The 15,184-nt window shown below is 50.2% G+C and overlaps 1 protein-coding gene across 5 annotated transcripts in view; it reads left to right on the forward strand.

The window, feature by feature from the left end:
• Positions 1–12,408, forward strand: part of clint1a (clathrin interactor 1a) — a 289,089-nt gene extending 276,681 nt beyond the window's left edge. For 4 of the 5 annotated variants that reach the window (XM_072511907.1, XM_072511905.1, XM_072511906.1 and 1 more), the window contains one exon: positions 10,700–12,408. In XM_072511907.1, the coding sequence (XP_072368008.1) occupies positions 10,700–11,070 (371 nt within the window). In that variant the 3' untranslated portion in view covers positions 11,071–12,408. The remainder of the gene's footprint in view (positions 1–10,699) is intronic. The other variant, XM_072511908.1, reaches the window with a different exon arrangement.
• Positions 12,409–15,184: the final 2,776 nt, after the last annotated feature.

The raw sequence follows: 15,184 nt of genomic DNA on the forward strand, positions 1-15,184 counted from the left end.
GAAGGGGGAGAGCCTATGGATGGGGAACGGGAGAGGAGGGTGTGTCACACAATGGGAGGAGTCGAAGGAGAGGCAGGAGTGGCCGTGGTCAGCAGGAGTCAGCTGACTTGCGGAAGTGCAATGGGAGGAGTAAATCAGCTAGGGTGGGTCCTAGCCGGTGAGGGGCAACCCAGTTGCTGCTGCTATGGTCAAGGGGGAGCTGGAGCGAGTGGGGGAGGTTGGGACGGGGATATGCCGCTGTGGGGAACGGGCCAGGTGTGGGGTGCGGGTGCGTGGCTGGCCGAGGAGGGGGTCATGGCTAGTCGGCGGGGGAGGGGGGCGGGTAGCCCCCTGATCCGGCTGATAACCTGGAATGTAAGGGGACTGAATGGGCCGGTTAAGCGGGCCCGCGTGTTTGCGCACCTGAAGGGACTCGAGGCGGATGTGGTTATGCTCCAGGAGAGACACAGGCAGACCAGGTAAGATTGAGGAAAGGGTGGGTAGATCAGGTGTTTCACTCGGGGCTGGATGCCAAAAATCAAGGGGTGGCGATCTTGGTGGGAAAGAAGGTGTCATTCGAGGCGTCGAGCATTGTGGCAGATAATGGCGGTAGGTACGTAATGATAAGTGGTAAGTTGCAGGGAGAGAGGGTGGTACTGGTCAATGTGTATGCCCCGAATTGGGACGATGCGGGTTTTATGCGGCGTACGTTGGGTCGGATCCCAGACTTGGAAGTGGGGGGCCTGATAATGGGGGGAGACTTTAACATGGTGCTGGATCCGGCACTGGATAGGTCCAGGACGGGTAGGAAGCCGGCGGCGGCTAGAGTGCTGAGGGGGGTTTATGGACCAGATGGGAGGGGTGGACGCTTGGAGATTTGCAAGGCCGGGGGCTAGGGAATTTTCATTCTTGCATGTCCATAAGGCTTATTCCCGAATCGACTTTTTCATTTTGAGTAGGGCACTGATAGCGAGAGTAGAGGATACTGAATATTCGGCAATAGCCATTTCGGACCACGCCCCACATTGGGTGGACTTGGAGATGGGGGAGGAGTGGGACCAGCGCTTGGAGGTGGGGCTGTTGGCGGACGAGGAGGTGAGCAAACGGGTCCGAGGAAGTATAGAGAGGTACTGGAGACTATGACAATGGGGAGGTCTGAGTGGGGATGGTTTGGGAGGCGCTGAAGGCGGTGGTGAGGGGAGAGTTGATCTCCATTAGGGCCCGGAGGGAGCGGGGGGCAGAGGGAGAGGCTGTTTGGGGGGGCAGATGGTGAGGGTAGACAGAAGGTATGTGGGGGAGCCCGAGGAAGGATTGTTGAGGAAGAGGCGCAGCCTCCAGGCCGAATTCGACCTGGTGACCTCAGGAAGGCGGAGGTGCAGTGGAGGAAGGCCCAGGGGGCGATTTACGAGTATGGGGAAAAGGCAAGCAGCTAGGGAGATTGGGGGAGTGAAGGACGGGGGAGGGAGTTTGGTGCTGAGTGGGGTTGGCATCAATAGGGTCTTCAGGGACTTTTACGAGGAATTGTACTGATCCGAGCCCCCACGGGTGGAGGGAGGGATGGGCCGCTTCCTGGACCAATTGAGGTTTCCAAAGGTGGAAGAGGGACTGGTGGTGGGATTTGGGGCCCCGATTGGGCTGGAGGAGCTGACAAAAGGGATAGGAAGCATGCAGGCGGGGAAGGCACCGGGGCCGGACGGTTTCCCGGTCGCATTCTATAAAATATATATGGACCTGTTGGGCCTGCTGTTAGTCAGGACCTTTATTGAGGCAAGGAAGTGGGGGGCTTTGTCCGCGACGATGTCCCGGGCACTGATCTCCTTGATCCTGAAGCGGGACAAGGATCGCCTGCAGTGTGGGTCTAACAGACGATTTCCTTGCTAAATGTAGATGCCAAGGTGCTGGCGAAGGTCTTAGCCACGAGGATTGAGGATTGTGTGCTGCAGATCATCCATGAAGACCAGACGGGGTTTGTGAAGGGGAGGCAGTTGAACGCAAATGTGCGGAGGCTTTTGAACGTTATCATAATGCCGGCGAGGGAGGGGGAGGCGGAGATAGTGGTGGCGATGGACGCTGAGAAAGCCTTTGATAGGGTAGAGTGGGGGTACCTGTGGGAGGTGCTGAAGAGGTTCGGGTTTGGGGAGGGGTTTGTCAGGTGGGTTGGGTTGTTGTATGAGGTCCCGATGGTGAGTGTGGCCACAAATAGGAGGAGTTCCGAGTACTTTCGGTTGCACCGAGTGACGATACAGGGGTGTCCCCTGTCCCCCCTGCTCTTCGCACTGGCGATTGAACCCCTGGCTATGGCACTGAGAGTCGAGGAACTGGAAGGGGTTGGTGCGAGGTGGGGAGGAGCATAGGGTGTCACTTTATGCCGACGACCTGCTGCTGTATGTGGCGGACCCGGTGGGAGGAATGCCAGAGGTAATGAGGATCCTTAGGGAATTCGGGCACTTTTCGGGGTACAAGCTCAATATGGGGAAGAGTGAGCTGTTCGTAGTTCAGCAAGGGGACCAGGAGAGGGAGATTGGCGAGCTCCCACTAAAAAGGGCAGAGAGGAGCTTCAGATATTTGGGGGTCCAGGTGGCCAGGAGCTGGGGGGCCCTGCATAGGCTTAACTTTACAAGGCTGGTGGAGCAAATGGAAGAGGAGTTCAAGAGGTGGGACACGTTGCCACTGTCCTTGGCGGGTATGGTGCAGTCAATCCAAGGTGTTTGTTCCTGTTCAAGTGCTTTATCCCAAAGGCTTTTTTCAGGCGGGTTAACAGGAGTATAATGGGGTTTGTGTGGGCACGAGGGACTCCAAGGGTGAGAAGGGTGTTCCTGGAGCGGAGTAGAGATAGGGGGGGGACTGGCGCTGCCCAACCTCTGTGGGTACTACTGGGCCGCCAATGCGACGATGGTGCGCAAGTGGGTGATGGAGGGGGAGGGGGCTGCATGGAAGAGGCTGGAGACGGCGTCCTGTGTGGGTACGAGTCTGGGGGCGTGGGCAACGGTGCCGCTGCCGCTCCCTCCAGGGAGGTATACCACGAGCCCGGTGGTGGTGGCGGCCCTCAAAATTTGGGGGCAGTGGAGGCAGCATAGGGGCGAAGTTGGGGCCTTGGCATGGACCCCAATACGAGGGAACCACCGGTTCGCCCCAGGGGGAACAGGTGGAGGGTTTTCGGAGTGGCACAGGGCAGGGATACGAAAGTTGGGGGACCTGTTTGTGGACGGGAAGTTCGTGAGCCTGGGAGAGCTGGAGGAGAAGTACGGGCTCCCCCCGGGGAACACTTTCAGGTACTTACAGGTAAGGGCGTTTGCCAGATGGCAGGTGGTGTAATTCCCACGGCTACTGCCACACACCGTACAGGACAGGGTGCTCTCGGGGGGGGGGGGGGGAGGAGAGAGAGAGAGAGATATCTCGGAAACTTATCGGGTGATGCAGGAGGAGGAGGAGGCCTCGGTGATGGAGGTGAAAGGTAAGTGGGAGGAGGAGTTGGGAGAGGAGATTGAGGAAGGGACGTGGGCAGATGCCCTAGGGAGGGTGAACTTTTCCTCATCGTGCGCGAGGCTCAGCCTCATACAGTTTAAGGTGCTGCACAGGGCACACATGACCGGGACAAGGATGAGCTAGTTTTTTGGGGGTGAGGACAGGTTGTTAGGTGCTCAGGGAGCCCAGCAAATCACACCCAAATGTTCTGGGCATGCCCAGCGCTGGAGGAATTTTGGAAGGGTGTAGCGAGGACGGTGTCGAGGGTGGTAGGATCCAGGGTCAAACCCGGCTGGGGGCTCGCAATATTTGGGGTGGCAGAGGAGCCGGGAGTGCAGGAGGCGAAAGAGGCCGGAATTCTGGCCTTTGCGTCCCTGGTAGCCCAGCGTAGGATTCTTCTTCAATGGAAGGATGCGAGGCCCCCAAGTGTGGAATCCTGGATCAGCGATATGGCAGGGTTCATTAAATTGGAGAGGGTGAAATTCGCCTTGAGATGGTCGGTATAAGGGTTCTTTTTTTTTAAATATGTTTATTAAGAATTTTTCAACAAAATTTTCAACCATACAACCCCCCCCCCCCCCCCCCCCCCCCGGGTAACAAAAAAGAAAAGAAATGTCGCATAGCATGACATAAACATATCAATTCAACATAATACAGAACTTTGTACATTGGATTCCTCCCGCACATATCGACATTCCCAAACGTTTATGTATTTTCTTGCTCAAGTGCCCCTAGGAAAAACCCCCTTCCACGTCCACCATTCTTCTCCCCCCCCGCCCCCCCCCCCCCCCCCCCCCCCAAAAGAGATGTTCTCCCCCCCCCCACCCCTCCCCTCCTGGGTTGCTAGCCCCCAACTTGGCTTGACCTGGACTTTCACCACCTTAGATATAGTTCTCGCAACACCCCTCCAGAACCCGACCAGAATATATGGGTGTGGTTCGCCGGGCTTCCTGAGCACCTCCCACATCTGTCCTCCACCCCAAAGAACGTACTCAGCCTCGCCCCCATCATATGCGCTCTGTGAATAACCTTAAACTGTATCAGGCTAAGCCTGGCACATGAGGAAGAAGAATTAACCCTACTCAGGGCATCAGCCCACAGACCCTCTTCAATCTCCTCCCACAACTCCTCCTCCCATTTACCCTTCAGCTCCTCTACCAAAGCCTCCCCCTCTTTCATCTCCTGGTATATCGCCGACACCTTGCCCTCTCCGACCCATACACCCGAAATCACCCTGTCTTGAATCTCCTGTGCCGGGAGCAACGGAAATTCCCTCACCTATCGCCTCACAAACGCCCTCACTTGCATGTACCTGAAAGCGTTTCCCGGGGGTAGCCCAAACTTCTCCTCCAGCGCCCCGAGGCTCGCAAACGTTCCATCAATGAACAGGTTCCCCATTCTTCTAATCCCTGCCCGATGCCAGCTCTGAAACCCCCCGTCCATCCTTCCTGGGACAAACCGATGGTTACACCTGATCGGGGACCACACCGAGGCTCCCATCACACCCCTGTGTCGTCTCCACTGGCCCCAGATCTTTAGCGTTGCCGCCACTACCGGACTCGTGGTGTACCTTGTCGGCGAGAGCGCCCCCAGGCTCGTTCCTTTGCAGTAGGCCATCTCCAACCTCTTCCATGCCGCCACCTCTCCCTCCATCACCCACTTACGGATCATCGCCACATTGGCTGCCCAGTAGTAGCCACCCAGATTCGGCAACGCCAGCCATCCTCTATCTCTACTACGCTCCAGAAACCCCCTCTTTACCCTCGGGGTCTTATTCGCCCACAAAACCCATAATGCTCCTGCCTACCCTCTTTAAAAAAAGGCCTTGGTGATCACAATTGGAAGGCACTGGAACACAAAAAGAAACCTCGGGAGGACCACCATTTTAATCGACTGTACTCTGCCCGCTAGCGAGAGTGGCAACATGTCCCATCGTTTGAAGTCCTCCTCCATCTGCTCCACCAGCCGCGTCAAATTAAGTTTATGCAGGGCCCCCCAACTCCTAGCTATTTGGATCCCCAAGTACCGAAAGCTCCTTTCCGCCCTCCTCAACGGTAGATCTTCTATCCCTCTTCCCTGGTCCCCTGGATGCACCACGAAGAGCTCACTTTTCCTTACATTGAGCTTATAGCCCGAAAAGTCCCCAAACTCCCTTAGAATCTGCATGACCTCCACCATCCCCTCCACTGGATCCGCCACATACAGCAACAAATCGTCTGCATACAGCGACACTCGATGCTCCTCTCCCCCTCGGACCACCCCCCTCCATTTCCTGGACTCGCTTAATGCCATGGCCAAAGGTTCAATTGCTAATGCAAAAAACGGGGGACAGGGGGCACCCCTGCCTCGTCCCTTGATACAGCCGAAAATACTCCGACCTCCGCCGATTTGTAACCACACTCGCCACCGGGGCTCTATATAGGAGCTTAACCCAGCTAATAAACCCTCCCCCGAACCCAAACCTCCGCAACACTTCCCAGAGATACTCCCACTCTACTCGGTCAAAAGCCTTCTCCGCGTCCATAGCTGCCACTATCTCCGCCTCTCCCTCCACCGATGGCATCATTATCACGTTTAGGAGCCTCCGCACATTGGTGTTTAGCTGCCTGCCCTTTACAAATCCCGTCTGGTCCTTGTGAATCACCCCCGGGACACAGTCCTCGATCCTCGTAGCCAGCACTTTTGCCAGCAACTTAGCATCCACGTTGAGGAGCGGGATCGGCCTATATGACCCACATTGCAGTGGGTCCTTATCCCGCTTCAGGATCAAAGAGATCATCGCCTCAGACCTTGTCAGGGGCAGGGTCCCCCCTCCCTTGCCTCATTGAAAGTCCTCACCAGCAACGGGGCTAACAGGTCTACGTACTTCCTATAGAACTCAACCGGGAACCCATCCAGTCCCGGGGCCTTCCCTGCCTGCATGCTCCCCAGTCCTTTAGTCAGCTCCTCCAACCCAATTGGCGCCCCCAAACCAGCCACCTCCTGCTCCTCCACCCTCGGGAACCTCAGTTGGTCCAAGAATCGTCGCATCCCCTCTTCCCCCGCTGGGGGCTGGGATCTGTACAGCTCCTCATAGAAGGCCTTGAATGCCTCATTTACTTTCACCGCACTCCGCACCGTAGCTCCCCTTCCATCCTTGACTCCACCTATCTCCCTCGCTGCCATCCTCTTACGGAGCTGATGTGCCAGCTCGCCTTCTCCCCATACTCATACATCGCCCCCTGTGCTTTCCTCCACTGTGCCTCTGCCTTCCCTGTGGTCAACAGGTCGAGCTCCGTCTGGAGACTTCGCCTCTCCCTGAGTAGTCCCTCTTCAGGGGCCTCTGCATATCTCCTGTCCACTCTTAAAATCTTCCCCACTAACCTCTCCCTTTCCCTGCCCTCTCTCTTCTCCCTATGAGCCCTGATGGAGATTAACTCTCCCCTGACCACCGCCTTCAGCGCCTCCCATACTACCCCCACCTGCACCTCCTCGTTGTCGTTGGCCTCCAAATACCTTTCAATGCACCCCCACACCCTCCCGCACACCTCATCTGCCAGCAGTCCCACATCCAACCGCCACAACGGGCATTGGTCCCTCTCCTCTCCCAACTCCAGTTCCACCCAGTGCGGTGCGTGGTTTGAAATGGCTATGGCCGAATACTCCGTTCCCTCCACTTTCGGGATCAGCCCAGAACAAAAAAAATCTATCCGGGAGTAGGCTTTGTGTAAGTGGGAGAAGAAAGAAAATTCTCTGGCCAGAGGCCTGGCAAATCTCCACGGATCCACTCCCCCCATCTGGTCCATAAACCCCCTAAGCACCTTGGCTGCAGCCGGCCTCTTTCCGGTCCTAGATCTGGAGCGCTCCAGTGCTGGGTCCAACACCGTGTTGAAATCCCCACCCATTATCAAGCTTCCTACCTCCAGGTCCGGAATGCGCCCCACATACGCTTCATGAATCCAGCACCGTCCCAGTTCAGGGCGAAAACATTTACCAATACCACCCACGTCCCCTGCAACCTACCGCTCACCATCACGTATTGACCTCCATTGTCCGCTACTATGTTCTTGGCCTCAAACGACACCCTCTTCCCCACCAATATTGCCACCTCTCTATTCTTCGCATCCAGCCCCGAATGGAATACCTGTCCTACCCATCCCTTTCTTAACCTGACCTGGTCTGCCACCTTCAGATGTGTCTCCTGAAGCCTGACCACGTCTGCCTTCAGTCCCTTTAAGTGCGTGAACACTCGGGCCCTCCTAACCGGCCCATTTATGCCCCTCACATTCCACGTTGTCAGCCGGATTGGGGGGCTTCCCACCCCCCTCCCCCTGCCGACTAGCCATCTCCTATTTTAGGCCAGTCCCGCGCCTCCCGCACCCCCCAGTCCCCCAGACGGGGAACCCCTGCCCCGACCACCTCTTCCGTTTTCAATTCCCTCTCGGCCAATGCAGCAGCAACCCTATTTCCCCCCCCCCCCCCCCCGCTAGATCCACATCTAGCTCTTTTGCTCCCCCCCATAATACTTCCGTAAGTCAGCTGACTCCTGCTGACACCGGCTTCCCCTGCCTTCCTGTTAACCCCCCCCCCCCCCCGGTGTGGAAATCCCCCCTCCTTGCGCTCCTCCATCCCCCCCCCCCCTCCGCCCTTCCCTAGCGCGGGAAAAAGCCCACGCTTTCCTGAGCCAGCCCCGCCCCCTGTGGCGCACCTCCTGTTGCGGCCTTATCCCAGTTCCCCCATCCCCGGGCCTCCCCTCCCTCCAGCACCAGTGCCCACATTCCCCACAGTCTCCCCATCAAATCTCTTCTCCCATCCCCATCCATCGTCCCACCCGTGAAACATCCTTTACACATTTACAACCCTGTATACAATCGACATCTCCCCCACAACCACAGACCCTCAGTTTGAGTCCAATTTTTCCGTTTGGATAAAGGTCCAAGCCTCTTCTGGCGTTTCAAAATAGTGGTGTCGATCCTGAAATGTGACCCACAGTCGCGCTGGCTGCAGCATTCCGAATCTCACCCTCTTCCTATGCAGCACCGCCTTGGCCCGATTGGAACCAGCTCTCCTCTTTGCCACCTCCGCGCTCCAGTCCTGGTAGACTCGGATCACCGCATTCTCCCATCTACTGCTCCGCTCTTTCTTGGCCCATCTCAGGGCACACTCTCTGTCCGCGAAACGATGGAACCTCACCACTATCGCCCTTGGCGGCTCGCCGGCCTTGGTTCTCCTCGCCAGGACCCGGTGAGCCCCTTCTAGCTTCAGGGGGCTCGGAGAGGCCTCCGCACCCATCAGCGAATGGAGCATCGTGCTCACATACGCCCCGGCATCGGCCCCCTCCACCCCTTCAGGGAGACCCAGAATCCGGAGATTCTTCCTCCTCGACCTGTTCTCCAGGCCCTCGAATCTTTCGGCCCACCTCTTGTGCAGCGCCTCGTGCGCCTCCCATCTTCACCGCCAGGCCCAAAATCTCGTCCTCGTTCTCGGTGGTTTTGTCCCTCACCTCTCGGAGCTCTACCTCCTGGGCCTTCTGGGTCTCCTTCAGACCCTCGATCGCCGTCAGCAGTGGCGCCTGCACCTCCTTTTTAAGCTCCTCCACTCAGCACATGTGAAACTCCTGCTGATCCGGCTCCCATGCTGCTCAATCTCCGCCATCTTGTTTTTTTCCCCCTTGTTTCTGCCGCTGCTCCAAAGCCACTTTTTTCCCCCGCTCCACTTCTGGCCCCCTCCATACACGACGGAAGGGGGACCTTGCTCTCACCTTCCCACACGGGAATCGGTCGAAAAATTTCCGTTGGGGCTCCTCTGGAGAGCCCAAAAGTCCGTTCTAGCGGGAGCCGCCGAAATGTGCGGCTTAGCTCCGCATCGCCGCAACCGGAAGTCCGGTACAAGGGTTCTTTAGGCGGTGGCAACCATTCTTAGACTTCCTGGCAGAACAGTAGACATTGGTCAATGGCAGCAGCAACTCGGGGAGGGGGGGGGGTTTACTTTATTTTTGTTTTTGTTATTTACACTGAAGGGTCTGAGGGGGTGTATATACCTGTTGTGTTAAGTCGGGGTGTTAATGTTAATTTATTATTTATGTACAGGGGGGAGGGGGTTATGGAGGGTTGCTTTTCTAGATTGTGTTTTGTACTTAACCCTGTTGGGTTCTTTTTTCATTTTGTTATTGATATTTTATGAAAACCTTAATAAAAATTATTTTTTTAAAAACAAGAGAATCTAAATTTCTCCACTTGACATTCAATGTCATTACCATCCCCCACTATCAATGTCCTGGGGGTTACAATTGACCTGAAACTGAACTGGACCAACCATATAAATACTGTGGCTTCAGGAGCAGGTCAGAAGCTAGGAATTCTGAAGTGAGTAACTCACCTCCTGACTCTCCCAAAGCCTCAACACCATCTACAAGGCACAAGTCAGGAGTGTGATGGAATACTCGTCACTTGCTTGGATGCAAAACTGAGCACCATCCAGGACAAAGTGCACCATCTGCTACCTTAAACATTAATTCCCTCCACCATCGCTCGCAGTAGCAGTAGTGTGTAACATCTACAAAATGCACTGCAGAAACTCCACAAGGCTTCTTCAACAACACCTTCCAAACTCACAAACACCACCATCTCGAAGAACAATGGCGGCAGATGCACAGGAAATGTAAGTTTCTTTCCAAGTTGCACACCATCCTGAATTATTGCTCCTTCACTGGTGCTAGGTCAAAATCCGAAACAGCACCAAGGGTGTATATGTACATCACTCGGACTGCAGCTGCTCGAGAAGGCAGCTCAAGAGAAATCGGGGATTAAAAATAAACACTGGCCTTGCTAGCGAAACCCACATCCCATGAACATATACAGACAAAAGATAGAGAATTCCAGGATTTTGTCCTAAAATGATGTTGGACTGAGAAATACAAAGCAGGTATCTAGATTTCTGTGCTTTCATGGGGATGCTACAATTGGATTCATGGCCCCAATCAAGCCGGTGGGGATGGTTCTGGGAAGCAACCAATATTTATTTTGCATTGTCTAGTGACTTCTGCTAGGAAATTGCATGTCTATATTTCACAACAGGACATTGTTGTGTTTGTCTGTGATGCCTCCCATCATTAAATGTCTGGGCTGATCTATTTAGAACACAACCTCCAGAGGAATGGTACCAATGTAGTTCTTCCATAAAATTATCCAGCCACATTAGGACAGAGGAAAAGTAAAATATGGCCCAGTTTAAAAAATAAATAAAAATAATCACTGACATGTTCTCCTCTTCGCAGGCACACAGCAACCGGTAAACCTTGTGACCCAAAACTTTTCAGCCGTAACCATTAACTCGCCAACCAGTGTGATGCCTTCACGACCTCCAGGAGCATCTCCTTTGATGGCTGGCAGTGTTCCAGTGGGCATGGGAATGCCGAACATGATGGGGACTGGTGCCATAGGGATGAATCCTATGGGTATGCCTCAGAGTGGTGTGATGAACCAAGGAATGATGGGAATGAACATGGGGATGGCTCCAGCTGGCATGGCCATGACAGGTTCCATGGGGATGGGTGTTCCTGCCATGGGTCTCAATGCCAGTATGATGCCTGCAATGGTGCAATCCAAGCAAGATGCCTTTGCCAATTTTGCCAACTTTAGTAAATGAGAAGGTTGGAAAGACTCCATTAATTAGATGAAGGTGTGAAGGCTGCACAAAATAGTACTTGAAACACATGAAGATAGGTTGTCTTAAATTTTTATAGCTATAAAGAACAAGTTTTGTGAAGAATATGGCATATTTTGTATTGGGGAGAAATCTGGTAATTGGCAAGATCTGTGCTATTGAATGTGTATGTCTGTTTCCTAACACAGGTTCTTCAAGTAAAATCCGTTTCATTGGCATCTTGTTTGTGAGATACACCTGAAAGCCTTTTTAAATGTTGATGAATTTTAACTCTACTGAAATCACAGGGCAGGGAGGATTACATGGGTTGGGAAAAGCGGTTCCTATCAAAAATAATTTTTGTACCTATCTTAATGGCCTTTAAGTCAGGATCCTGAGTACATTGTTAAAATCCAGAGTATAAACATTAAAAGTTTTGTTCTTTACCTCTTTAACTGGACACAATCAGTCTTTCCAGCAGTGTGATAATCAGCTTGTGTATATATCCTTTATGTAACAAATGAATGCAAAACAATTAAAAGGTCTACTTCAAGGTACCAAAAAACAAACTTGATTACTGGAATGTAAATAGTTTGGTGATATGTTCCAGTCTTTAAGAGGAAATTAAATCCTTTCTATCATGAAAATGTCTTTATTAATAATTAATAAATGGTGGTAGTTGCAGCTTTTATTCTTCCATTTCCCTCAATTTCCCCTTTCTTTTAATATTCACTGTCTCGTGCTGAAACACAAATGTCAGCTATGTATTTCCTTAGCAGTTGTGGGACTTCATGATTTGAGGTAAAGGATGGGAAGGGAATCTCGCATTGGTAATAGGTGAGTGCACAGGTCACCGGTCACCTTAATCCAACTGTTTTGTACACAGGTGTGGCTTTTTCTTCCCTCCCCTCAGCTGAGCGAACCCTGCAAGTGTGCAATACCCAAGACATTCCTCTACTCTTCACAGAAACTAGCATTAACGCTAAACATGCCCTGGTTTCCGAGGTGGCGCAGGTGAAGCGTTTTCCATTTCTTCCAAAAAATGTGTACACTGTCATTCTTTTTTTTCTCTCTCTGGTTTTTGAACATTTTTTGCCTTGGTGACTGGTGAATCATGACAGTGTTCTGTAATTTTAAAGCCATGCTATCTGCTTGTTGGATGGGAACTTCACTAAGAGACACTCTCTGCTAGTGATGCAGAAGTCAAGCCCTACACCTACAGTGATTCTTTTTTTTTCTTCTCCCCAGCAAGCCAGAGAGGGGAAAAATGTGTTTCAATTGTACTCATGACCTGTTATGTATTACAGCAAACTATTCATTAAAATCTGTTACTTAAAATCATCTTTTGTGCCCTTTATCTGACTTTGTATTGCGACTTCGGGAAAAAACCCTTTTGTGGAAGTAAATTTTTTAATGAATAATTAACATTGCCTTAATGACTTTGCATTTGTCCCTTTTCCAACAAAAGGCTTTCACCATTCGAAATTTAAAGAGGGAAGATGCCTTGACCTAGTCTAAACCTTGCCAATTCTCCCATTTATAATTAGACATAAATTATTGTATTTCAAGTATAGTGTAATGAAAAGTGATTTGTTTCCTAAATAAGAAATGAGAGCGGTGTAATTAGCAGTCTGCACTTTTTAATCATTCAACAATTCTATGTGTTTGAATTGGAATCAAAGAATAAAAGCTTTCATGTATCATTACATCAAAATAATCAATGCACACTTCAGTAGTCTTAAAGCTGTCAGTTATTTTTTTTCCCTTGTAGTCTCCTAAATGGTTTCCTTGTAAAAGGAGATAATATTTCATGTTGATTGAGATATAACCTGTTTTTAGTAGGGTTAAAATAGCACTATCTCGGAGTTAGATTCAATGCACAGAGAATTCCAAGGGAAGAGTGAAGCTTTTTGCTGGCATTCTCCCATTCCCATGTTTAATGTGCTTAATTCAGGTCTAGCTATAAATGTTTCTTCAGTAATATTTTTATTCCAAGCATTTCAATGCAGAGTGCCAGTGAGTATGAAAAATTAATATTGCTGTATTTCTCCCCCATGCCCCACTGGGATTTCAGTAAAATGGAAAGGTGGATTTGTGATGTTTATGTGCTGTACCTAATTGAGTTGGGGGGCCAGGGGGTGGGTAGGAGAGAACAGAGAGAATCACCAACCAAACTCTGACAAAGTTGGACTGTTTGGAGTATTTTGATTTGTAAAACACAAAGGATAACACATTTGTGGTGATTCATTAAAACAAGACCACTGACGTTTTTTGCAGAGTTAGGGTTTCCTAAATGTTTTGATACTAAAATCATATACCATTTATTTTTACACAGAGGTTCCAATGGCTAATGATTTTTATACCAGCTTTCAAAATGTAATGACTTTTTTTCTTTGTGGTTTTTAGTTCATGTAATTTTACAAAACATTACTGCTTAATCAAATGAGCAGGCCTATTGTAACTGATTGTAGAAAATACACCTCTCTCCGTTTAGTGTAAATACATAAATTGCATAGAATTCCCTGCATGCGAGTAGAATCCAAATAGATCAACTTTACAAGGTGACTGAAAATCGGAAGTACTATTTGGAGTTGTGATGTTTAACACTGGCATGTTGCATCTGAAATGTTTTCCACACCTGGTTTCCTCTTCAAGAATGAGCACTTTTGCCCTCAACAGTCCTTAAGGCCAAGTTATGGTCAAGTTTTAGACATTTTTGTGATGCGAGCCAAGGCAGCACTTACATCCCCAGTATTCTCGAGACAAAATGAGAAGTTTTGACAGATTGCCTCTCTCTCTCTCAACCTTTGTCTGTTTAATTACTACTCCGAATTATCATTTTCACACCAAATGTACATTAATTTCTGTTAAATAAGACCAGCCTTTTGTGCTCTGACCTTTACTTGACCCTATCCTTTTAAATTATTTTTTTAAATTAAAGTTTTGCAAAGTTTTTCATAATAAATAGTAATAATCCTAACACAGCAAAATAGAGTGAACATTAACATAGTGCAAAAAGAGAATATATAATAGCAATTGACTAGACGTGACCCCACGCGCCTCAGTCTTCCCACACCCTCCCAACGGAGCACTCGGACCCTATCCTTTAATCAGATCTCTGAGGATTCCATGCAAAAAATACTTCATTTCTAAATGGAAGAGACATTAAAGCTGAGAGCTTTGTCTCCCAAAACTTTCAAAATAAAGGTGTTGGGGTAAAGAGACAATCGAGTTTAACAGCGGCAATAGTGTCCCAGGAGGGAGTCGAAAGTAGAGTCCCTCCCCCTGGTTCCTTCAGCATGCTAGAGGCAGAAAGCAGGTTAATCTGCAGATAAAAACAAAATATTGTACAAAAATACCTACTCCAACAGCACCCATAACCACTTGGGATAGCGCTAGTTGCCTTTTCATCCTGGAGTCATGGTGGCTAATGCATGAAATGTCACTTCATCAACATGCCAGCAGATTTTACTGAGCTTCACAAATCAATATTAAAAAATTCTGAAACAGTACCAAATAGCGAATGATATGAATCTGACATAAGAACATAAGTGTACCCAAGGCCTGCCTTTATTGGAACATGCATTGTTCAAAGTGCAAACCGGTTTCTTTTTCTAGTGTAGAATGACTTGCTGTTCCATTTACATTTCATTAGTCCCCAGTCTGTTAATTTTGTCTAAACCAGACTCGAAAGCTACAGAGTGCATTTTATTGATTTTCTCTCTCCCTCTCTTCCACTCTCTCATCACTGATTTCTGAGTCCTTTATGCTCTTCCACAAAATGCAAATTGCACATCAAGATCCTTTTGGAATATTTTAGCCTGGAGAAACATTGAGGTAATGTTCATCACATTTTACTACTTGACATTTAGTTGGGCCAGTGGCTGAGAAATGGGATTTTTAAATTCCCTGACATGCAGCACAAAGCTCAGCAATCAACCAGCTCTTAAATTGGTTGCTATAATGGGCACGATACTCATAGGCAGATGTTATGAGGAGTGGACTGGTTACATTTACCATCTGGCACCCCTGCAGCTGGCAACCTAATGAACATGCACCTGCTCAAAAAGGAGCGAGGTCATTAATAATCTAGTACCTATAGAAATATATCTTTGTC

This window comes from Scyliorhinus torazame, chromosome 7 (genome assembly GCF_047496885.1).
Source record: "Scyliorhinus torazame isolate Kashiwa2021f chromosome 7, sScyTor2.1, whole genome shotgun sequence".
NCBI lineage: Eukaryota > Metazoa > Chordata > Chondrichthyes > Carcharhiniformes > Scyliorhinidae > Scyliorhinus > Scyliorhinus torazame.